The sequence below is a fragment of the Manacus candei genome, unplaced genomic scaffold, assembly GCF_025592945.1.
Source record: "Manacus candei isolate 608988 ecotype Guabito, Panama unplaced genomic scaffold, ASM2559294v1 h1tg000011l, whole genome shotgun sequence".
NCBI lineage: Eukaryota > Metazoa > Chordata > Aves > Passeriformes > Pipridae > Manacus > Manacus candei.
Genome location: NW_026138059.1, coordinates 26,413,371 through 26,438,805, shown reverse-complemented (window position 1 = coordinate 26,438,805; position 25,435 = coordinate 26,413,371). Strand labels below are relative to the sequence as shown.

The 25,435-nt window shown below is 39.1% G+C and overlaps 1 protein-coding gene across 1 annotated transcript; it reads right to left on the bottom strand.

Annotated features, from left to right (window-relative positions):
* Positions 1-6,738: 6,738 nt before the first annotated feature.
* Positions 6,739-24,841, bottom strand: SPACA1 (sperm acrosome associated 1). Its single transcript, XM_051778239.1, has 4 exons — positions 24,596-24,841; positions 15,158-15,291; positions 7,104-7,227; positions 6,739-6,804 (listed from the first exon to the last, which is right to left on the bottom strand). The coding sequence occupies exons 1-4, from the start codon at positions 24,839-24,841 to the stop codon at positions 6,739-6,741; spliced, it is 570 nt and encodes a 189-aa protein (XP_051634199.1).
* Between the last annotated feature and the right edge of the window lie 594 nt (positions 24,842-25,435).

The following is a 25,435-nucleotide window of genomic DNA, read 5'->3' as shown; positions in this document are numbered from 1 at the left end:
GCTTTAAAAGTGAAAAACATGTAAAACAACCTGACTACCTTCTCAGGACTTTTAAGATGAAGTAAATACACACTAGCCTGCCAGTTTATAAGGTTTGTCTTGCAGCATGCTGCTCTATTAAATTCCGCAGTGGTCTCTCTTTATGTTTTTTCACTTGTTTGGATGAAGTCCGAGCCCTACCTCAGTCTATGGCCAAACTTAATGTGGGAAAATGAAGTCTTTCATCGTCTCTTTTACCTTAAAATGCCTTTCTGCTAATCTGCTTGGGTTCCGCAGGGTTGCTTAACCAACCCTGCTTATCCGAACAGCTTTGGCAGGTCCTCTACTCTCTTCTGTATGAGTGTGTTGCAGGAACGAGCCTGAACCTACTCTGTCTTCAAGTGCACACCAGAGGCAGGGGCTGACCCAGTGCTGTACAGCCCACATACACTCATTTCTTAACACACACACTTTCAAGTTTTTTGCAACTTCTTATGCTCCATACTAACAGTCCAGGTGTTCTTCCAGGTAATACCATGCTCATAAGAACGTGAACAATAGACAGAGTTGGGATTTTCAGCTCCAGAACAGGGCTCTGGATACTTGAGCTAATGCAGTGAGATATTCACCTTTCAAGTTAACTGCAAACACAGGAGCCAATAGACGTATTTTGCTAATAGGTTTTCTGGATGTTTGCTAGCAGCAGAGAAGAAGCTCAGAAAAACTGTTCTTAATTCAGGCTCATGACAGAAGAATATTCAAGTGGATACAGATACCTCCAAGAAGATTCTCCATTGTGACCCTTCTGTCCTGCCCCTTCAAAAACTGAGTTTGCTGTAGAATAACATCTCTCTTGCTTATTCTTCCAGTCTCTTCTTGTCAGTGACTTCCAGTTTCCATTCTTCAGCTTTCTCACCCCAGTTTCTATTTTCTTATCCCTTCAGCCTTACTCTTCCCCTTCACCTCTTCATCACTCCATTTCCTCGACCCTCCTGTCACAGCATGTAAAGTTGTTTCCTCAGTTTCAATGTCTTCATCCTGCCTTTTTTCTCTCCATCTGCATGTTTAGCATGCTTGGCTCCCTGCTTGATTGCTCTCTCTGCCTCCCAGGGTCTCACAATCCCAGTATCCTTCCCCATGTTACTCACGATTCCTGTCTGGGTTTCTATCCAGCCAGTTCTTCCCCTCAGTGAAGATCCTGCTCATAGGCACTTCTCTTTTCGCAGTATCTGCTCCTTCTTCCCACTCCCATCAGGTTTCTAATCATAGTCTCTTTGTCTCACCAATCTCAGGTTGGAGCTTATTTTCTTTTTCTTCTCAGCCTTCCTTCCATAACTGCTGCTTTAGTACTCCCAGTCTCTGATTCCTTCCCAGTTTCCCCACTTCCCAGCCTGCTTTCACCAGCCCCTCTCAAAATACTCACCCAGCCTGTTTTAAAATTCTTGCTCTTTCCTACTTCTTTTACATCATCTCCAAGTCAGACCATCATTCCTCTCCTGTTCGGTCTTAGTCTTACCACACTAAGGAAGACCTGTTAATGGGAGAGTAGGCTGGGAGGAGGGGAAACTAGGATGGAAGTAGAAACTAGAAATGCAAGTGAAATGGTCAAGATGGGATTAGCAACCTGTTTTTCCATTGAGTGGGTCCTCAGAAAAAAATAAAACATTTGACTGCACTTTCTGTATACCCAGAAAGAAAGATAGTAGCCTGAAGATCACATATTCATTATGGAAAATTTCTGCCTCAAATGCTAAAATTTGACAGTTATAAGTAGCAAAAATTTTGATAATTGCAATTATTAAGGGATCTTAATTAACAATTTGTCATTATTCTAGGAGTAATACAACATAATGGTATCCCAAAATGGTAACTGTTTCATCTGCGTGACAACTTCATACTATTATTTAATTTTAATAACATGTGATACCCTCAATAAGGATCAGTACATAGTGCTGGAAGATTTTGTAGGCACATATACTACAAAACCATCTCTTTGGGAAAGGCCTTACAGTCCGAAATGAAGATTTAATTGGCTCAAGTATTTCCATTTCATCCAGCAACTTTTTGATTATAAGAACATGAGGATAGAGCGTAAAAGACATATAGGTTATTTTTAAATAACAGAGTATCCATACATAACCATGCTAGATTTGGAGTTTTAATTGCTTCAGACATGCAAGCTTTTTCTCTAGCTAACTTTTCATGGACCACAAGCACAATTTCCTGTTAAAGTAGCACTGTCCTGAAAATGCATCACAATGAGTTTTCCAGTCTAAGCACTCTGACCCAGTTCTAAGTCAAAGGTTTTTCTATACAGCTAAGTAAAATCTTAGTAAATCATAAGTGAACAATACTGTCCTACTATAACAAGATTCTCATAGTGAAGTAGAAGCTGAATGCTCTGCTCCTGAAAAATCTATCTTCACACTTAACAGACAAACAACTGGAAAAGGCAGAGCTCTATTTCGAAAACCCATACAAAATGCTGTCCATTTGACTTAACAGTTAGATGTAGCTTTCCGATTCACAAAAGCAAAAATCAAACTCTTTTCTTATTTGCTCCCTATAACAGCCTCACGATGCTGAAATCTTGCCACCAATCATGGAGCACTGAATCAATTTTCAACTAGCAACTTTATTTTATTTTACATACCATCAGGTTAAAAAATTACCATATTTTTCTAGAAATCTCTCTCCTCTATGCATAACAGCAAAGAAAAAATGTGAGTACTTATTATTGTGTTAAGCGTGTTTGATTAAATGAGGTTACAAAACAACAAAAAAAGAAAATCTCTGCAATTCACCGTAAAAGTTTCATTTCCAAAAAGAGCCAGTAAAGCTATCAAAGAAAAAAGTTGATTTATATAACACGTACTATTAGACCATACATAAATTGAGCTGCACATACATCAAGATTTAAATAACTATATAAATGCATCCTAAATTTCCCAAGGCAGAGGGTAGATCATACACAGACAAGATATACATTCCAGATAGATTTTTCTTTAATACAAATAAGAAAGGGAAGATGAAAGAATAATGGGTAAATATTTAGAATACTGTTAAATTACAGCAAACTCAACAAGATTACGCTGCCATATTAGACAATGCAAAGCAAATTAATTCAAGGGATGACACAGTCATTTTGGCCCTGATTCAGGAAATTGCTTAAACACATGTAAGAGGACATCTCAATTCACCAAGGAGTGTATGTACAAGCTTAAATTTAAAATCATGATGGGATTTTCACTTGAATCTTGGGTCCAGCAGCTGGAGTAGTGGGAGGAGATACTAGATGTTCTCTGTACAACTAAGGCAGGTGAAAAGGTCTCCTGGCAAATGATCTGAGCTTGATGGTCCTTAAAGGTGTGGTGTAGGAGGGCATTTGAATGAGGGTAAATAGATTTGCCCTGTGAGCTCCCACAGTGCTGGGCTTTCTGTACAGATCACACTTTATAGACCATACTGGGTGCTGCCTAATCTGCATTGGCCAAAGGCTCTTGTAGGCTCCTGAGACCATGGAGGTATTTTTCTGTGATCTTTGTCCATTCTTGTAGTTATTCTGTGCTTCTCCCATTAGAAATGCAGCAGATTCTCATTTCAAGAGCTTGAATACCACTGGCTTAAACAGGAGTTGGGCACGTGGCTAAGGTCCGAGAACAAGAATACTTTTGTACATTGGGGCGATCAGTAAAGATAATATCTCCACTGCAGTCAGCAAGCAGAAGGAGATAGAAATATTGTACTTAAATCTGTGGAAAAGGAGAAGCTCTTGTTGGTTTTCTTAATTGACCCAATACCAGAAAGTAACAATGAAAACATACTTTACATTTCTCAGGCACTGCAGATAAAAGAAGTTATATCAAGTATAGTTACATCCCCCATATGGTGAATACTTCCTGTCAGAAGAGTTGAAGCAGATTGTAACATGTACTTTATCTCTTTAAAAATACTTCAGTTAAAACACTTACTTCTGCATGTCCTTTATCTGCCATGACTGTCCATACTGTTACCAAACCAATAAGTATATTACACAGATTATGGGATCAAAAGTAAGGGAAGGTTGCTATGGGTTGTGCTAAGATAATAATTTTGTTCTTCCTGTGTGTTTTATACTACATCTAGAACAAACAGCAATTTTGTAGCTAATATGTGGGGTGAAAGAATGATAATATTGTGATTGTTGATGGCTGCTTGGACGGAGTAATCTTAACTTCAGGAATTTCCTCACTTATTGAAGTTTCTGCTTGTGGCTTCAACAGAACATCCTGTTTACCCTGTCTGTTGACCAGCAAGGCATTCTTTCCCATTTTATGGTACAGTAGTTTCATCAAATTTTCTAGCAATTTTTTTCCCCTATTTTGTAGGTATCTTCTAGGTGTTATAAGAACACAAAAAAGCAGAAGATAACAATATATTACAAGATCCAAACCAAAAAAGGACAAAACCTTGATCTACCCAAAGGTCCCCACAGTCACCAGTATGGATTAGTTCAGCTCTTTCTGAATTTCACTTTTGGAACTGCTCTGCTTATGTATCTATTACTTTTTGCTGGATTTGCCAGCAGACCATGGAAATGTAAAATCCTCAAAATATCAACCCAGATAAGACTGGAGGTTCTTTGCAAATGTTACTAAAATAAAAAATTGTTGTGTAATACTACATGTTTGCATCATGGAAAAGCATATTCTGGTTCTCCCTCTTTCTCCTTCAGTTATGCAACACCCTAATTACAACACAAAAGCAAGAGTTCAAAAGTCATTTGCAGAGCTAGTGGCCCGGTTTCATATTCACCATACTTTCAGTGGGAACATTTTCCCAAGTAATAAAAACTGGTTTGATCTATTTTTAAGACCAGCATTCCAGATTTAAGCCCAGACTCACCACAATACACTCTCTCTGATTAGATGGGATCAAAAACTCACCTTGAAAGTATAAGATAGTTTTGCCAATTGCAGAATTGGTTTTGTCTGCTTTTTCCTTCTCTATGCATTGTCATCTTAAAGTTGCAAGATTTTTAAGTTTGTCCACCAAATGATATTAAACAAGGTAGCTAATTATAGTGTTACCAAACATAAAATTTCCTTTTTTTAAAAAAGATATTTTTATAAAATTAACTGTATGTCATTTTTAATATGATGTTTTATTTGTGAAAATGTAAACGATCTTTTCATTAAACAGCAAACAAAATTATGTATCTCTGAAAAATATGATAATGCTTTCTTAAAGGTGCGCAGATGTGTAGTTAGAACATCTGCAGCAACAGAGGATCTGAAGAGAATGGGAATTCTTTGAGAGGATGAGTTACTACCTCCAATCTATGTCCAATCTATGTTTTTGCAATTTTTTTGCAGTGTTCTTTACTGAGAAGTATTCTGTACACTGGAGGGCTCAATGTTTGGCCTCTTTTCAGACCTTCTACTAAATTCAAGAGAAAATCTTAATCATAAAATCTATTAAACATTTTATTCAGTCCCCAGTCCATTTTTCAACATGTCATCAGCTCAGCTTTTCTTGTTTGTATCAAACAGTGTTTATTTACACAAATAGAAAGCACCTTAATAAAGAAGACAATCATGCAATGGAGAAGGTCTAGAGAAGATCAGGAAGGGTGGTCAGAGGTATGGTGCAATTTCAGGATGAAGAATCACTGTGTAATCTTGCACTTTTCAGTCCAGCAAGAAATTAACCAGAGAACATGTTAAGAAAGGTGTGATGAATGAAGCAAGCAGGAGGTGGGTTCCACTGGGACAAAAGATGCAGTTGGGCTGTGAATCTCCTTGCCATAGGATGTTTTACATGACAGAAGCTTACACAGGTCCAAGGTCACACTGAATAAAGCCATGGAAGAGAAATTCATTCATGATTGCTAACTGCTTAGAAATTGCATCTGGTTTAGAAAACCTCCAAATGCCTGGAAGGTGGAGGAATACATATGGAAAACAAGCATATGGCCTTGTCTTTTTTTTGTACTCTTTCCTAGACATCCTGGTTTTGTCCATCGATTTTTACTAGAGAGGCAGATGAATCCTTGGTCTCTCACTCTGGGTTTGCTTTTCTGTTCAGATACCTTAGTCCCCTTGGCAGCAGAAATAGTTACATGTGCAAATGTGCAGGTAAAAAATTAATGAAACTTATGAAGCAACTTCTAATGATCTTCCCTACCATTATATATCTCTCCATGTGACAAGAAGAAAATTAATTATAATGATTATATGGTAGATGCTGTGCTGGAGGATCATGGAGGAGATAAGGAGCACTTATGATCTCCGCCTAGACTATATGATTAGTTTCATCTACTGTAGATTAACATCTTCATAAAATTAAGACAAATTAAATATATGATTTTCAATATCCTCACTAAAATCTGGCTTTGGTTTTCCAGTTCAGAGGTGCTCAGACTGTTAAACTACCTGGAGAATGATGACCACCTTAAAATAGAAGCATTTTTGCCCATTTAACTGAAAGTTCAGTAGTCCAAGATGGTGAATGAACTGTAAAAAGTACTTCTTAAAACCAGTATTTCAAGTGTATTTTAGTCTACTTTATATTGTATTTCTATGTAATAAATTTTTCTTTCTAATTCTGTTCATTTTGCAGGTCCTGGAAGGACTTATGTGTATGTACTTCATCCTCTGTGGGTGAGGGCTCTATCACTTCTTGTATTATGGATAACACAAATATTGAGATCACTGTAGCTTCAAGTGGAGACTCCAATACGTTGAAATTTTTTCTCCTGAGGAGGATATTTATTCCATGTTACACAGTGATCTTTTCTTGGTTGTCATGCTCAGATTTCGATTTCCAAATAGATTTTACAACAGCCTTGAAATGGAAAAAATAATTTATCAAAACCATATTTTTAAGTAGGTTTATATAAATTGCTCTGAATCATTCCCTTCTCATCAACCATCAGTGTAACTAACAGCTTTGCAAAGTACTTCTTTCCAATTTCTAAATACTTCTTCCTGTTTTGTCTAATGGCAAGACAAATATTAAACTATAGAAAAACTCCAGTTCACCTCAGGTCACATTTATCATCAGTAATACCATATACTAGATCAAATAAATTGTAAATCACATTGTATGCTATCCACCTACTAGCAAAGAATCGTCAAGATCACAGCAAAGATAACATCAACAATCAAGATTATTCCAGATATCAGGCAAAATACTAGAATGGGATCTGTCATCATTCTTCTTGACAGTTCTGATTCTATTCTCCCTGTTTTTTTTGTTTGCATTTCCAAAGAAAAGAAATACATGATTGTTATTATGTTCAAATTTTCAAATGAATTGGGCAGTTAATCTGATGAACAGGACTGAAAAGGAGCAGGGCTTGATTATTTACTGTCTGACATCTTTCACAACCTTGGAGCCTTTACTGTATCAGCAAAAGTTAGAATAGTAACTCTTTTATGCCTTCTTTACAAAAGCATATCTATACCAAGGAAGATGTGAAGAAATGGAGATCAAACTCATGCAGAGTGGGAAACGTCATTTAACAGCCGTGAAACACAAAGAACTGCAGTTCCTAAAGAAAGGTACAAAGTATCTATTTGGTACACGTTAAGAATGACAAATATTTTTACTTTAAGTAATGTTTTAATGTAAGATTTCAAGACATGTAAACTTAAGATACGTGAATGAGAAAGACAGAATAATTACCAGAGGATGTCTGCCACTCAAGTCAGGTTGACTTCTTTGTTCTGCGCCTGGTACCAGGTGCTGTCACCCAGGGCTGAGATACCAAGGTACTGCCTTGCTACAGAAGAATTCCAATAATGGCAATTGCTGCAATATTAATGATAATAAAGAAGACAGAAGAGGGTATGCTAACAAAAGACTGGATTCAAGGACTTAAGCGCTGCTTTTCAGTTCCCTGTCTCTATCGAGGTCTTCAAAGCTTTTATTTGAAGCAAATAACCACTAGGCATGGAAAGAAGTTGTTTTGCATGGCCCAGAAACATTGAAGTGAGGAGCAGCTGCATGAATCTGGGAAGTGAAAACCATAGCAAGGACATCAAGTAAGAATGCATTTTGTAATGCTGCAGCCTCTTCAACCATTCACCTAAGGAAACTGAGCCATTACTTAGGCTGTTTCTCTGAGACCAGATGCACTAGTTAGGAGATGGATCTAACAACCCAGGAATAGTGGAAAATGCTGAAGATGGTCAATCAACTTCCTCCATCTGTTTTTTGACAATAGATAAAGAAAGCACCTGGAATCCAAACAGAGTAACCTTGTTCTGAAATTTAAATGACTTTATGTGTTCAGCACCATTCAAACAAATCAATGAACTGTCAGGCGTCTTCCCAGATCCCTCCAGCTTTGACAGTTTTACACAAACCAACCCTAATTTCTCTTTCATTTTCCCTCATATAGATTCTAAAATTATAACATACTATCTTGTTGCTAACTCATATGCAAAACTCACGTTCACGCTGGTAGGAATTCTGTGTATCAGAATGACTGCTGGAAAACTACCTCTATTTCTATTTCTGTTTCATTTCTACTTCTGTATAAGGTCCTGTGTCATTGTCATCACTGTAGTATCTAAGCAACTCTTCCATTACATCATTTGAGTTTCATTCTCCTCCATCACAGAATCTTCATTCTGATATTCTTAACCACAGCTCATCTGTAGGATTCTTCTGATTTTTCTGCAAGGTTCAGGACAGGTAAGAATGGCAAACTGTCTGAGAATATCATACGTAGTAAGTCTGAATATTGGAGTTTTCACACAGCATGGAGCTACCTGCTTTTAGACTAATTCACTTCACTGACTGTACTGTGTCTTTATAGAAGTACTTGCAGTTGTGAGGAATGGACATTAATGAAAATTATCTTTGATTTATGCAATTTCATTAATGCAATATAGTGTCCCCTTGGCAAGATGTGAGTTTGGAGCTCTAAGAACACCTCTGTTTACAGGCTGTAACTGCAGCCTGCTGAAGAGAAAAACAAGTTTTGTGTTGTTCACAGTTAATCTACTCAAGTTTTCTTCCAAGGCAAGAAATTCTTCCAATAATCAAGAACCAGAACTGCCCAAGAAACAATCTGATAGAAGCAGACAGAAAAGCAGCTTCCCAGTAAGCTGGTTCACAATGAGCAAAGACTGATTCACATCAGGTGCACTTTTAAGCCCCTGACTGCACTCCTGAAGTCCAGCAGCACTCCCATTTGCCAGTGAGAATTTTGCCACAGCCAGAATATGTCTTTAAAACACCTTCAGCTTACAGTTACATGTTACAAACATGTACTTACATCAACTTCAGAAAAGTCTACTTAGCTTAGTAAAATAGAAAGAAAATTCTTCTTCTGAAATATGCAAAGTCTAGTTCAATGACTTTCAACTTGAAGTCTATAACCCACTAGAGATCTGTGGACTACTTTACTATAAAGAAAGATGAAAAAAAAGCATTCTTCTATACATTACACAATTACATTGCACACCCCCTGCAGACTAAAATTTTATGCACTCCACTGGCAATTTTCTACAGTTTTACAAACAAATTACTATCTATAACACTGCTGATGCCTTTGAGAACGCACACAGGATCACCCTTGAGGAGAAAAGACAACACAGAAAGAATCGTGCCTTGCAGAATATGCCACCCAAGGAGTCTTTCTGCTGTGCCTTTTGCAACCGGACATGCCTATCTGGTATTGGCCTTTTTAGCCACCAACACGCTTGCAACAAACGTGGGTAGAGCCCTTCCCAAATCTTCGTTCGCGAAACCTGGCCATGATGATGACAAACAAAAAATAAATCGACAGTATATCTGACAGTTGCAAGCAGATTGCCTTCAACTCTACCCAAAACTTAGCATATCCACTTTACCTGTTCGTTATTTTTGTTCATGTTTGCTAAAAAAAGAACGCTGTTAAATGAAATGCAATTTCCCTTCATCTTCCTCTTCCCCAAGTTTTTCATTAAGCTGGAATTCCTCCTAGATCATGATGTGGACTGTACAGTAGTGCTCCATCTGCAAGTAGATGTTCAACCAATTGTTTATACAGTCCAGCAGCCAACAGGAGTTCTTTCCACCAGTTTTCAGATCCGGAAAATAGGTATCAGTTTGGCAGAGAGGAATAAGATTGGTGTTTTTTCCTCTTAATATAATGGCGATGCATAGATTTTTTTGTTTCCCTTATAGATTATCTATAAGACTTTTTCTATGGCTCTCTATATATTTAAAAATGGATAAATATATGTTAATTGGAGAGCAGGATTACATATACATAGAGATGATCCAAGCTGTTAACCCTGGGCACTGGGATTCCCTATTTCACTTCTGTGCAAATGCAAGGACAATATGGCTATGCTGATTACATGTTGGTACAGTAGCCAGTTACAGAGATGTGCCTTTTCTGTCTCAAGGATGCACTGAAGGTATCAGCAGAAAATTAACTTAAATGAGATGTGGGCTACAATGGCCTCTGAGATGGAGAAATGCTATTGCCTCCATCTTCTCTACAGAAGTGCCACTGGATGCACAGCCCAGTTTGCACTCTCGCTGAACGAAGATGGTGAAGGGCCTTGAGGGGAAGCCGTATGAGGAGTGGCTGAGGTCACTTAGTCTGTTCAGACTAGAGAAGAGGAGACTGAGGGGACACCTCATTGCAGTCTGTGGTGGGTTGGCCTTGGCTGGACACCAGGTGCCCACCCAGCCGCTCTATCACTCTGCTTCCCAGTGGGACAGGGGAGAGAGTAAGGTGGAAAAAACAATTCGTGTGTTGGGATAAGGCAGTTTATTTAAAGCAAAAAGCAAAGCGAAGCTTGCGCCTGCAGAAGCAAAGCAAAAGATAGCAGAATTTATTCTCTACTTCCCATTAGCAGCGATGGTTGGCCACTCCTGAGAAGCAGGGCTTTGATATGCGTGTGGGTTTCTCAGCAGGCAGCCATTGGAGACAATGAATGCCCCCCTTCCTACTCCTTGCCTTAGCTTTTATGTCCGAGCTGGCGTCATATGGTATGGAATATCCCTCTGGTCAGTTTGAGTCAGCTGGCCTACTTGGGTCCACTCCCAGGATCTTGCCCTCAACTAAGGAAGGAATGTTGCAGCATTGGTGCACTGGTGTGTTATCAACACCCTTCTAGCTACCAATGCAAAGCACAGCACTGTGAGGGCTACTATGAGAAATGAACTCCAGCTCAGCCAGATTCAGTACACAGTCACAGCTTCCTTGTGAGGGGAAGAGGAGGGGCAGGCACTGATCTCTTCTCTGTGGTGACCAGTGACAGGACCCGAGGGAATGGCCTGAAGTTGTGTCAGCAGAGGTTTAGGTGGGGTATTAGGAAAAGGTTCTTCACCCAGAGGGTGTTTATGTGCTAGAACAGGCTTCCCAGGGAAGTGGTCACAGCACCAAGACTGACAGAGTTCAAGAAGCATTTGGATGATATTCTCAGGCACATGGTGTGACTCTCGTGAATGGTCCTGTGCAGGGCCAGGAGCTGGACTTGATGATGCTTGTGGGTCCCTTCCAACTCAGCATATTCAGTGATTCGTGAGAAGTGTGGAGCTTGGAGCACAGCTGGGATCTCAGTAGGCTGACACCCTTCACACAGCATCCTAATGAGGGTTGTTCTCTGCTTTTGCATTCCTCTCTTGCAGAGTCCTCCCTCCTGATAGGGCTATTATTAGTAAATATGAACAAACCCCCTTCCAGCTCCAAAGTCTTCACAAAACACCAAACAACACAAAAAATGGGAGTGTAAAACAACCTTCAGTATTTCAGGGTAGTGGTTTAGTAAGAAAGACACATAGAAATGTCAGTCATTAAAAAATGGGATTTTCTTCACAGGAATCGTGATAATTTCTGATGAAAATAACTTTTCTTTTTCCATTACATTTTTTCTTGCTATAAAAGACAAGGAGAAATTTTAGGTCTGAACAGCTCTGAAAACAAAAGAAGAGACAAATTACCAAAGAGCACTCACTTATGCAAAAAGATCATTATGCCTGTTCATCCAAAGGTCACTGAGGAGCACAGTGATCACAGCTAAAGGACATGTGAAAATTCTCCAGGCACAGATTTAAAAATTACTCATACAAAGTTTTGACACATGGAAAATCCACACAGATTCCTGTGAGGTTTTACCTGACCTTTTGCAATATCTTTTCTCTACCTCCCTCCCACCTCCAGCACCTCAAAACCTGAAGCACAAAGTGTCACACTGTGTATTTTCAAGTGGTGGTTTTGGGGTCAGGTTTGCAGATTGTGTTGCTGAATCTGGCCACTGCTGCTCAGGTGGGTAAAACATCAGAGCACCGGAAAGAGGGGGGAGGATGAGACATCCACCCTTTATCAGCTGGATTCATAATTTTTAGCTCTGTGGAGGCCTTCAAGGCCTTCTCTCTAGGAAAGTACCAAGAAGAAAGGTCAGCCACAGAGCAAACACATTTCCACTCCTCCTGTCCCATCCTATAGCTCTTGAATGAGGAAATGTATCTCTGTGTAATAGTGAGAGGAACGATCTAGGTGATGAAAAACACGAAATATACGAACTTCAGCTTATTGATTTATGTGAGGCAGAGAGATGGTCAGAATAGTCTCAGTTTGATTTTAAAAAAATATTAATTGGGAGGTAATAGAGAGAACCTGTTCTTTTCCTGACTAAAACTGATTTGTCCATTTTGGGTGGTTCAAAGACACCTCCCAAAATCTATATGAGACCCTCTCCCTGCAGACAATGCTGTACCAGTTGCCAGGGCCCAGGCAGGGATACTGCAGGGCAGCTTCTGTGAGGAAGGCCAGGGGCTGCCCGTGCCAGACACAGATGGGTCATGTCAGCTCTGAGTGACCCAGCCAGGGTCAGCCCACCACATCAGCCCAGCTTGTACCAATTAGAAATCTCTGTGGCCAGTTTTGGATGCTGGAAAAAAATCCAACTCAGTCCTTTAGATTACCTGAAAGGGGAAATTTTTGTCCCGTTTCTGATAAAGATTTTGTGATTCTGCCTTTCTTTACATTTTGGATTGAAGAGCAGATAGGCAAATGGCAAAGGAAGATATGTTCTCTCAACAGAAATACTTACATTTTCTGGAATAGGTACAGAAACAAATTTGCTTGAGGGGTATAGTAAACTTGTCTCAAATTCCCCAACCCCCATTTCAAAAAAATCTTTTAATGAGGAATTGGGCAAGGCAACATTGTACCACGGGCAGAAATGCTACCCCTTTCTAGAGTCTGAACAACCCAGCAAGCCATGCTTTCAGAGAACAAAGCAGCTCTGCAAAACACAACACAGACTTATGAAGAATTCCATCCAATCACAAGGAGTCTTGTTGCATCCACTGATGCTGTCAGAAGGATCCTTCTCATTTCCTTCTGATGCTGTTGGAAAAGTAAATGCCATCTGATCTGGCTACTGGTCCTTCTCACCATCCGCAGAGAGCAAAATTAAATCTGTACATTTAAAGTCCTGGTACATTTTCAACCAAAACTTCAGTTGATAACTTCTTCATTGTACCTAATTAGAAGTTAACAAGTTTTGAAGTCCAAAAAACATCACTCCTGGGGAAGCAAAGACCAGAATCTCCTTTGCGCATCTACAATCCTCTGTACAAAGATAAAGGACACTGGCACTAAGCAGAACAATCTTGATCTCTTCTCTGAGGTGACCAGTGACAGGACCCGAGGGAATGACCTGAAGTTGTGTCAGCGGAGGTTTAGGTTGGGTATTAGAAAGAGGTTCTTCACCCAGACAGTGTCTGTGTGCTGGAAACAGGCTCCCAAGCTTGGCCACAGTACCAAGGCTGACAGAGTTCAAGAAGTATTTGGATAATACTCTAAGGCACATAGTGTGACTCTTGTGGATGGTCCTGTGCAGGGCCAGGAGCTGGACTTGATGACGCTTGTGGGTCCCTTCCAACTCAGCATATTCAGTGATTCTGTGATTCTGTGAATCCATTCCTTTTAAACTACTTAATAGACCTTAGGGTCTGTTCCTCAGATTTCTGTATAGTCGTAAATATTTTCTGAGTCAATAAATCTCAGTCCTTGTAAGAACTTCTCAATGGGTCTGTGGGGTGGTTTCATCTGACCACCAAGACTACCCAGTCACAGCTTAAACACAAGCAACTGAGTTGTTGTATTGATGACTCAAAAACTCAAGTCAAAGGGACCATTTTCTGCTTAAACCTAAAAAAGATTATGTGCTCTGCTAATTCAGGTCTCAAGAAAGGAACCTTCCACTGTACAATGAGGCATGTAGAGACTGAATAGTGGGACAAGGGGAAGGGGAAAGCTCTGGGTGGTTTGTGATTGCCAGATAGGTTTAGAAAATGAATGAACAAATTTCACATTACTGTATAATGGCAGAAAGGACCTCCACAGAGATACAAGAAATCTTACTGAAGAGGGATGAAATAAAGCAAAATTCCCAGGTCAGTTTTATTTAGGTAAAAATATGTAGGGGAGAAACATGGGGAGGGGTATCTCGAAGGATTTTTTTCTTTCTAGTCTACCATAATTTTACATAAGACCTAAATCTACATTATTTCAGGAAAAAAATGAATTTTGATGAGCATGGTATTTTCATGCTTTCTCTGATTAGGAAAGATGGAGTTTCTGTGCAGCTGTTCTGGTTTGAGAAAATCAGCACACTGCTACCTTCCTCATAAAGTCAGCAAAAATCCCATTAGCATACGAGCTGAGAAAGGTAGTACTGGAAAACTGTTCTACAATGTATTCTTTTTGATGTTAAACTTTGCTAAATCCATTGTGTATAAGCAAATTCCAGATGGTGACTAAGAGAAAAACTCAAAATGTTTGTTTTCCTACTTCAGTATTGAAGTGGAAAGGAGACAACTGCGGAATCTGTGCTGCTGGTGCTACCAGAGGTAGTGAGATAAAAGAAAATTTGTTAACCAACCTTGGTGCAGTAAAAAATAAGCAGGTAATAGAAACAACTCCTTATTTTAGCTTGAATTTTTACAAGGAATAAAGAAAATACTCATTCTTACCACAAGGAACCTCTTCATTTCTATTCTGTCATTTCCTTTTATATGTCTCTTTTACTGGCCTGCATTTCATGACTGTCATTACCACAGCACACAAGCTCCTGCCTATATACTCCCAGTGACATGCAGTCTTACGAAGATTGAGTACTACATAAAAAACACATGGTCATATCACTAGAAGACTGTCAGTGTCTCTATGAGCTTATTAGTTGTTGTGTAGACTGTGTATTTTACAGAGGCAACTATATTTCCATTTTCTTGAGTTTCACATTGGAAAGTAACTGAGTGGGTACCTCTGCAAAATTCTATAATAGCTGAACCATTGGGAAGAATGTGTTCTGTCTAGCCACATAAAAAAGAAAAGGAAAAAAAAAAAGGAGAGGAGTATTTTTTTAAATAGATCTGGAAAGACAAGTTGTATTGTATCAGAGACGCTTATTCTACTACAACAGCTTCCAATCTGTCATGACCTTTTGGTCCCTGGGAAAATTTCTCCCATCTCTTCACCTCCTACTTGAACAATTAGGAAGGGCAATATGGTTGTGACTTGCTGATGTATATGCACTCATCAGGCACTATGCCCCATTTTTCTAAAATAGCAGTAAACATTACTCTCTAAAATTATTGTTTCCATCAAATAAGCAGGAAATTGAAGCTGCATAGTGGAGCAAAGTCATGCGAGTCCATGTGTTACCAACTCACCAGTGAGAAATCAGGGCTTAATTGCATTATGACAGCAAAGGACATAATCTCCCCAAAAGTCTGTACAATTCACATGGAGAATGTGGTAAATACATGCAGTATCAAGTTCTTCTGCACAAAGTGTTGTTCAATTACTGACCTTGTTTGGAATTACATCTTACAAACATATATCTATTTTAAGTACATCTTCGAGACATCTTCACCCAGGCAAGGCCCTCAGAAAACGGTATTTCCCCTATATGAGAAAATTTAATAGGTATGTCATCAACTAAATGAAACATGTCTGTATAGATCATAAAGTTATGATTCTTTAAACCACAGAATGGTACTTGGAAATTATCCTTTTTCTTAAAATTACTTAAAATCCACTTTTCTTGGTCTAATGCCTAGAATGAAGAACATACCAAAAAAACAGTATTTTACAGGGATTTGAAATCAAGTGTACATCAGTACAGAAAGGACATATGAAATGTTACTGGATTGCTTAACAGGGTGATTGGAGGGTGGAGTGCAATCACTTCATTATACCTCCATCACACCACACTGAGAAGGAATATTTCCTTTAAATCAACTTATATGCTCTAGATTACTGTATCAGTGTTCCGCTAACACCCATGGCTTACTGGCCCCCAGTATTCCTCCACATGGACTGTACATTTTGTTTCAGTTCCATCCGTTCACTAGTTAACAGAACTTCTGAAAGGCCAATCCCTTTCAAAGGAAAAAAATCTTTTGCTCTGCATTTCTTCCTACTCTGTTTTTGCTTTTTCTTTCTTTATCCTGAATGTTAATATGATGTATTTACCAAATACCAGGCAAAACAGATCTTCTCAGAGTGTCTGCTAAAGCTATCCTATGCTGGTATCTAAGATTTCAATGCAACATCTACTTCTGTCAGATCCCCACCCTACAGGGACAGATTCTTAGAATCATCATGTGTCAGGAAAAGAACTGAAAATTAATTAAAAACTTTTCTTACAGAACAAAAAATAAAAGAAATTAATATATGTTCTGCAAAACAGTTCATTGACTTTAAATATCAAAGCATTCAGGATCCTGGACTTTAAATGCTCAAATTATATGGCAGAGAGAATACTGTACAGACTGCCAACTCAGTCTGCCTCCAGTCTTATGACTATCTGAGTGTCTTCAACTCCCACCAAGGTGAACAGAAACTGAACACACTAAAATCCTGAAGGCACTGGGACTGGGGAGCCTGAAGTTACCTAACAGTGACCAGCAGTGAGTGATACAGGAATACCAACAGCCTCCAAAATGAAGTCTCACAGAACAGAGAGGTTGGTGGTTAGTAACATAAGTCTTCTCAGGAGAAACAGGTGAAATCCGGTGTTGACCACTAGGTCTGCACGGAGGGTCTTGCTGAAGACAAGAGGAGATAACCTGTCACATATGTGTGAAGTTAAGGAGACTTCCTTAAAAACATTGAAGGGAGCAAAACAATGTTCAGTGGCACTATCAAGGTTTCAGTGGGAACGTCTTCATTTTAACAATTACAAAAATATTCAAAACAAGTGCTATAGTTGTTTTTGACAAACAGTATGTACACAGTTCACTGGAATGACATAGCTTGTGGGGGAGGCAGGATAATATGCTTAGGCCCAGTAAACACTGAAGGTTTTGCCATTTTTCCAGAAGCATTTTGTTTACTGATAGACATGGAAAGAGGAGAGTTAAACCCCCTTTGCATTAGAATAATAAATAGGAAATTTGTTTGCATATTGTATCTGTGATGCATCTGTCTTCCTTAAATGTGTATTATATAAACCAATGAATTTCCGAATGTTTCAGAGATGCCATGTAGATCATGAAACAGAACTTCAAGTGACAGAGAGAGACATCACCACTTACTGAAAATGACAAAAAATGAGGATCATTCTCTGTTTCAGAGAATGTCTCATGGATGCAGAGTAAGAGGTGTAAATGGCAGTGAAGTGACATTTTTATTAAAGGCATTCTTCTTTCTTTAGTGCCATGTAGGTTTTTTAGTTAACAAAAAGGCAGCAAATCTATGAAAAACCAAAAGGCTAGTTTAATAAAATCTGGGTGCTGGGATAACTGTACTCACATTCACCAGGAAAAGAATCTCACCATGCCTTATGCATGGGAATACTAAAATTTGAAAAGTATATCATACTCAAAGTGTCTATGAAAAAAACTCTTTTAATTAGATCTGCAAATTCTTTTGGTGCTCATCTGTCTTCTCCTTTTGGACCACTTTCTCTCTCATTCCCGTGTTTCCTTCCCCCTCCTCTTCTTAGTAGCTGCCAATGCTGATGAAATTAATCTGCTGAGAAGCTCTAACAAATGAAGTCTTAGCTTCAACAAGTCACACAAGTTAACCTAACAGAAAACTAGCCACACTGCAGCAAAATAAATTACCTAAATTAAATTTACCCTAGAGAAACGTAAATTAATAGACTGCAGGAGGGGTGATGAAGAGGCATGACCCACAAAGAACTGAATATTTACCAGTACAAAAACAGCAGTTCTGAGAGAAATCTGGAGGTAAAGGGAGACAAAACAATTAGATCACAAAGACACTAAGACAAAATTGAGGCAAATATAACAAGACACTATTAACATATGGTTTAATTATGCTTTAAACCTGTATTATGCTGTAAACCTGTATTATGACTAGAGTAGCAATGAATCTGAGCCTCAGAACTACTGGGAAAAAAATTAAGAAAATTGAGTCAGTTCAGACATCAAGAAATACAAAGGGCGAGATAAATTAATCTAGTGAATAAGAAAAACTACGGAGGAGACAAATAGCTTACAACATTTCTGGAAGAACCAAGAAGCTACCTTTCAGGCTTTCAACAGATAAACAGAATCACAGAATGATTTGAAAGGACCTTAAAGATCATCTAGTTCCAATGCCCCTGCCATAGGCAGGGACACTTTCCACTAGACCAGGTTGCTCAAAGCCCCATCCAACCTGGCCTTAAACACTTCCAGGAATGGGGCATCCACTTCTCTGGGCAACCTGTTCCAGTGCCTCACCGCTCTCATAGTCAAGAATTACTTCCTAATATCTAATCTAAATCCACCTTCTTTCAGTTTGAAACCATTCCCCCTAGTCCTATCACTACATGCTCTTGTAAAAAGTCCCTCTCCAGCTTTCTTGTAGGCCCTCTTTAGGGCTCCCTTTACTGGAAGGCTGCTATAAGGTCTCCCTGAAGCCTTCTCTTCTCCAGGCTGAACAACCACAACTCTCTCAGTCTGTCCTTCTTAGGAGAGGTGCTCCAGCCCTCTGGTCGCCTTCATGGCCCTCCTCTGGACTTGCCCCAGTAGGTCCACATCTGTCTTATGCTGGTGTCCCAGAACTGGATGCAGTACTCTGAGTGGGGTCTCACAAGAGCAGAGTAAAGGAGCAGAATCACTTCCCTGCAGCTGCTCTTCACACTTCCTTTGATGCAGCCCAGGATGTGGTTGGCTGTCCGGGCTGCACATCACTGGCTCAGGCTGAGCTTCTCATCCACTAACACCCCCAGGTCCTTCTCCTCAGGGCTGCTCTCGATATGTTTTCCACCCAGCCTGTATTTATGCTTAGGATTGCCCCAGGTGCAGGACCTTGCAACTTGGCCTTGTTGAACTTCATGTTGTTTGCACAGACCCACTTCTCAAGCCCTTTGGATGGCATCCCTTTCCTCCACTTTGTTGACTGCACTTGGTGTCATCAGCAAACTTGCTGAAGGTGCACTCAATCCCACTGTCCACATTGCTGACAAAGATATTAAACAGCACGTGTCCCAACACCAACCCCTAACGAATGCTACTCATTACTGATGTCCACTTGGGCACACTCTTCGAGTGTGACTATCCAGTGAATTCCTTATCTACTGAGTGGTGTATCTATCAAATCCAATTTAGAGTCAAGGATGTCATGTGGGACAGTATCACAAGTCCAAGTAGATGACATCAGTTGCTCTTTCCTTATCTACCACCATTGTAACCCTGTCATATAAGGCCACCAAATCTGTCAGGTGCAATTTGCCTTTAGTGAAGCCATGTTTGCTGTCACTAATCATCTCCTTATTTTCCATGTGCCTTAGCATAGTTTCCACAAGGATCTGCTCCATGATCTTTCTGTGCACTGAAGTGAGACTAACTGGCCTGTAGTTCCCTTGATCTCCCTTTTTTATTGTTTTTAAAAATGGGGGTTTTGTTTCCCCTTTTCCAGATAGTGGGAACTTCGCTGGACTCATAACTTCTCAAATATGATAGACAATGGCTTAGCCTGTTCTTCTGCCCTCAGGACATGCAGATGCATCTCATCAGGTCCCATGGACTTGTGCACCTTCAGATGCCTTAGATGGTCTCAAACTTGATCTTCTACATTGTGGGGTTCTTCAGTCTCCCAGTCCCTGCCTTTGTCTTCTGTAATGCGTGGTGATCTTGCTGGAGATCTTGCTGGTGAAGACCAAGCATTTGAGTCATGTGCAAGAGAGATGGGACATAAGGAGCAGATTCTTATTATCCAAAAGATGTGTGCATTAGAGCAAGTGAGGTTACTCAAAGTATGGGGATACATATTCCAGTAGTAGGTATAGGCAGCAGTATATGGAACATATAAGCAACATAATTCATGAAATTATGAAGTGAAGAATGAGAAATATTAAAGTATGTACGAGTAAAATAAATCTCTCAAACCCATCATATCCTGAGATGTGAAATAGGATGGAATCAAGGAAGTTCTATCAATGGAAATATGAAAAAGTGACTGAAAAAAATAAAAAGGACATCCTCTAGAAAACATCAGATGGATGGGGCAAAAACTTTCCTCCCTTTCTTTTTTCCATGGTCTTATGAGAAGCTGCATTTTTTCAGAAAAAAAATAATAGCATTTCTGATTCAAGACTGCTTCCTAAGAGAGATAATTACCACCTCAAAGCAGTTTCTCTCATCATGCCAAGTGCAGAAATATCATCTAAGGCTCATCTCATTTCTCCTCTCTCCCTTTCTACTACAGAATGATACCTCTTCTCTCCATTACACAATTTATAAATCGTGTAAATGTGGAATACAGAACAGGCTATTGCAGGAAAGCAATTTTTTGGCAATATTGTATGTGGGAAGACATCTGTGAGAAGCATCAGAAGATCTTTCATCTTCTGAACATCTCACAGATGTTCACAAATAGCGAAAATTGTTACTTTGGGGAAGGCAGCTCATGCCAATAAATGTAGGGAACTTGTTTAAAATAGGAGCTTGCAGGCTGTGAAATTAATAAAACAACAGATCTGACCTAAACTCCTAATGACAATCAGCCTGATTGTTTTTGTTAATTATAGTTATTGGCAACTGAAATCAATGAGAGGTGAATGAGGGCAACCAAATTACTACTGCTAAATTGCTACAGTTAGCACTTTTTTTTTCTTTTTTTTCCAAAACCAAATGACAATATGTTTTATTCATCTGCTTTGTTACTTACCACATGTAACTGTGCATTCTCCAAATGTTACTTCTGTGGATGCAGTGGCATTCAAACCTGAACACAAAGTCTAAAGTCTAAACACAAAGTCTACTCCAATACAATGACAGGGGTTGAAATGCCCAATTAACAGTAAATTCACTCTTTGAAATCTTTACTACTTTTAGTTGAAATGTGAAATTTGCCAACATTTTCTTTCACTAACTAAACTAGAAAAACAGGACATTTGTAAAATTTATAGTGAAATCCAGTGTGAAGAGCATTCATGTTTAAACAAACCTCAAGATGATTTTTTAAAAGAAAAAAAATGCATTTTTCTTATAAAGGAATCTATGATGTTAAATTAGGCTACTGAATGCTCTGGGAGGTGCAGTGTCTAGGTTCTATGCAAATTATAGGCCTTCCATGAAAAGAGTTAAGAAAAATTTTCATTAAACAATATTCAGTTAAGTAATTTCCTTGTTCTTTTGTGGATAACATATGCCTTCCCACTTCATTTTTCCCCATCACACTTCAAGGTCATGTTTACACAACCATCACAAAGATGAGTCAACCAGGTACAGTATTTTAATCAGGTGCTGCGGTTTTAATCAGTGTGATTGGGTTCCTTCCATATATTAATGGTGCTTTGAGGTTTCAAAATGTACAAAACCAAAAGGTTCTCATCTCCATATGGGATTCAAATCTGGATAATGCATTTTATTCCTAATAGCATGCAATTTGAATGTTTGCTTATAAGGATACTGAGATACAGAAATTGTTACATAGAGAAACTGCCTTAGCAAAGCTCTTTGGAAATTATTAATTAAATAAGCAGTAGGTCTTTTCAATAGTTCCAAATGCAAAGAGAGTCACTATGACTGTTTTTACTAGTCTACACTGCCAGTCCCATCTACTCAGATTATTTTTTCTGATAAAAAATACTTACTACTGTAAAGTTTGCTTTCACCATCTCTCAGTTTTTATATTCAAGATTTATGTTTACAAAATGTTATTTCTGTGCAGCCATGCAAGTTTATATATCACTTCTTGCTACTAAATCTCTGAGTAACATTTACATTTTTCACATGCTATCCAAAAGTTTAAATTTCTCAGGTTGAAAGGAACGGATCCATTTGTCTTTCAGTCGGTGATATACAAATATAAAACCTTTATTATTCTATCCGTTGTAAAGGATTTACACTACAGCAGCACAGTGCATTCTCCACAATGATACACTGATACTGAACTCTTTTTCTCAATGTTATAAATGAGCCATCAAATTCTTACTCTTCCGTTATCTCTGTTTCTATGATTTTGACATTTACTTCAGCGTATAAGCTGTGCTCATCAGAACAGTCTTCTAGCGTACGTACAACAATCCTTAAACAATAACTATCCAGCTAAATGATGAAATATCCAACCTTAGTCAAAACATAAGGAAAAAATAGTAAGATTAAAATCCTATGAAAACAGAGACAACTTTTGAAATAGGTAGTGTATGCTCAAACTCTAATGAAAATCAAAAAATAACTTCTTTAGAAAATGGCCCCCACCACGGGCATCCTATCCCTTTTCCCTTAGCTTCTTTTAAATTGATGGGGCAGTCTTTCAACAGTCTTGTCTAATGACAAACACAACAACACAGCAGAGAGTTGGAGAAGAACTTAAGGATCCTGTCTACAGACTACAGTCCTATTTACAAATATTTGTTTTGAACTTGGTACAATGGAGGTTGCTCTTATTTCCTTGTGCAGAATAAACATAAACATGCAAAAATGAATGGGAACAAGGGCGAGGACAGCTTCAGGTGACATAAGTTCTCAATGGAATAGATTTCTGAGAATTCATATCAGCTTATGGTATGCCCCAACCTCTACCCTGGAAGTAGGCGTTATGATAATTTCAGTTTTGAGGTGACAAGCTTAGTGTAGTCACAGCAGGGTGTCATCATACCTGAAAGGAAAAGATACCATTTCCCACCCAGACAAAACTTTTTAAAAAGGAAGAAAGGAAGAAAGGAAGAAAGGAGGAAAGAAAGAAAGAAAGAAAGAAAGAAAGAAAGAAAGAAAGAAAGAAAGAAAGAAAGAAAGAAAGAAAGAAAGAAAGAAAGAAAGAAAGAAAGAAAGAAAGAAAGAAAGAAAGAAAGAAAGAAAGAAAGAAAGAAAGAAAGAAAGAAAGAAAGAAAGAAAGAAAGAAAATGGCTCTTTTGTCAGATATTCATTATGATGAACTAACTGTAGCTCTAAGTAAAAAAGATACTGTATTTTCTAAGTAGTGTTACTCCAAATAAACCTTTAAACACATCTGAACATTGAAAGCCATTTGATTCTAAATTAACAAGTTAATCAGGAATCCCCAATCTTGATTTCTGACGTAATGAAATTTATTTTAAAAGCCACTGAAAGAAACTTTGAGAGAAACAGGATCATTGAGGATAACAGTTTTTATATGAATCTTATGAATCTTCAATGTCAATATCACAATACAAAATCTTGTATTGCTTTCTTTACTCGCATTTTTTCCATCCGTTTTAATTGAAGCAAAATGTTAAAGTTTCTGATAAGAAACTACAGATCTTTCTACTTATATAAGATGTCTGGTTCCAGTTGCATCAGGTTCAGATAAAAATATAGTGTCAGCCCTATGCAAAAAGAATTATGCATATAAGCTTCCATTAGCATTAATAGGAGTTATATATGTAAATCCCACACATGCTGTGATAAGAATGTGCTAAGAAACTGCATTTACATTCCTGTCAGGGGGCTGCAATTAGTACCAGCACAGCAAAGACAGCCTGTATTCCTCTCAACATTTGGAAGCCTTGTAAAACCTATGTAGAACAGAAATCTTTGCCATTATACTCCATTTTAATTACAAGCCACATCACAGCATATGTGTGAATTATTTTGATAAACACTTAAAAAGCCCACAGAAGTCCTACTAAAAATGACAACTGAGAGCACTCAAAGTCATGATTGTGAACCTGAGAGGAACTCGCTCATGCCTGAGCTGAGCATCTCTTTTTTTGGCAAATACTGTGGCTTTAGGATTTATGCGGTCCTGAAGGTCAAAGTGCAGAGGAGACTGGGAACAACATGGCTCCATCCCCAAAGTGGTAAGATGAGCAACAATAAAGGGGATGGGGATTTGCCGGGGCAGAAATCATTCCATGGGAAATTGGCTTTGCACTTGAGAACACATCATGTGCAAACCTGTGCAATTCATCACTTGATGGCAGACAGAGGGTGTTTGCAGGGATCATCACTCTCAGTAGCCCCCTCTTTTGGCTATGAGAGTGATGATCAGATCAGGAGCTTTCCCCATCTCCCCAGCCTCTCCCTTCAGGACTGCCCTGTGATGGCTTAATAATACACTCCAACACCTTCCCACTGCCTGCAGATGACACCAGGGAGAGATTGCTGCATCCTGGCAATGATTCAGCCTGGCTCAGGAAGCACAACTCCAGTCAGCCCAAAAAAATGCTTCTTGACATGACATGACACTCACTCTCCTTGCAGCCTGGCCACACACCCCCTGATTCCAGAGAGGGAAATTTCCTTTAGCAGGAGTGGGGATCACCAGATCTGCAGGAATATCCATGAGGGTAGATGTGCAGACACATCCGTGCCGCTGCACCCACACAGGCTGGCAGGTGAAGGGGCCCTTAGGTCGAAGGTTGATTCTGGCAACTGGAGTGAGAGCTGTTTGCAGGCCCTTTGGCGGCTGTCCCTCATGCCAGAGCACAAGGTCCATCAATAAAATGTGTGCCAAACTGTGTGACACCCAAAGAGATCTACAAAGGATCTAACTGCCTACTATAGATGGTCCAGGGTAATAATATTTTTGTTACAGGTGAGGAACATCTGTTCTTCTCCAAAGTCCACAAAAGGCAGATTTAGATCCAAATATTTGTGACTCCAGTTTCTTAAAATACTATCCTAGGATTTTAACAGTACCTTTCAATCCCTCAAATACGAGAGCCCTATGCAGACTGAAGAAGTGCACCTGTGCTCGGGAAATTGTCACTCACACTTAGGATGGGCATAGTGAACGTCAGGTCTGATTGCCAATGCCACACTATGTGAGCAGGTAGACAATATAGGAGCCTGCTTGCAATAAACATCCCCGCTACCCAAAACAGTGTTTGTAAGTGATGCTCCCACTTTTTACACAGAATCCATGTTGATAGTCTCTGCTTTGGTGTTCAGAAAGCCTCTGCAGATGTCTCAGGCTATCTGAGCTTGAACTTCCTCCTCAGTGAGCATGTCTTTCGTCAGCGATTGCATTTCCCCAGAGTACAGAAATGCAGCCAACACAGGATTTCTTGTGAGTGCAGAGATGGGCCTG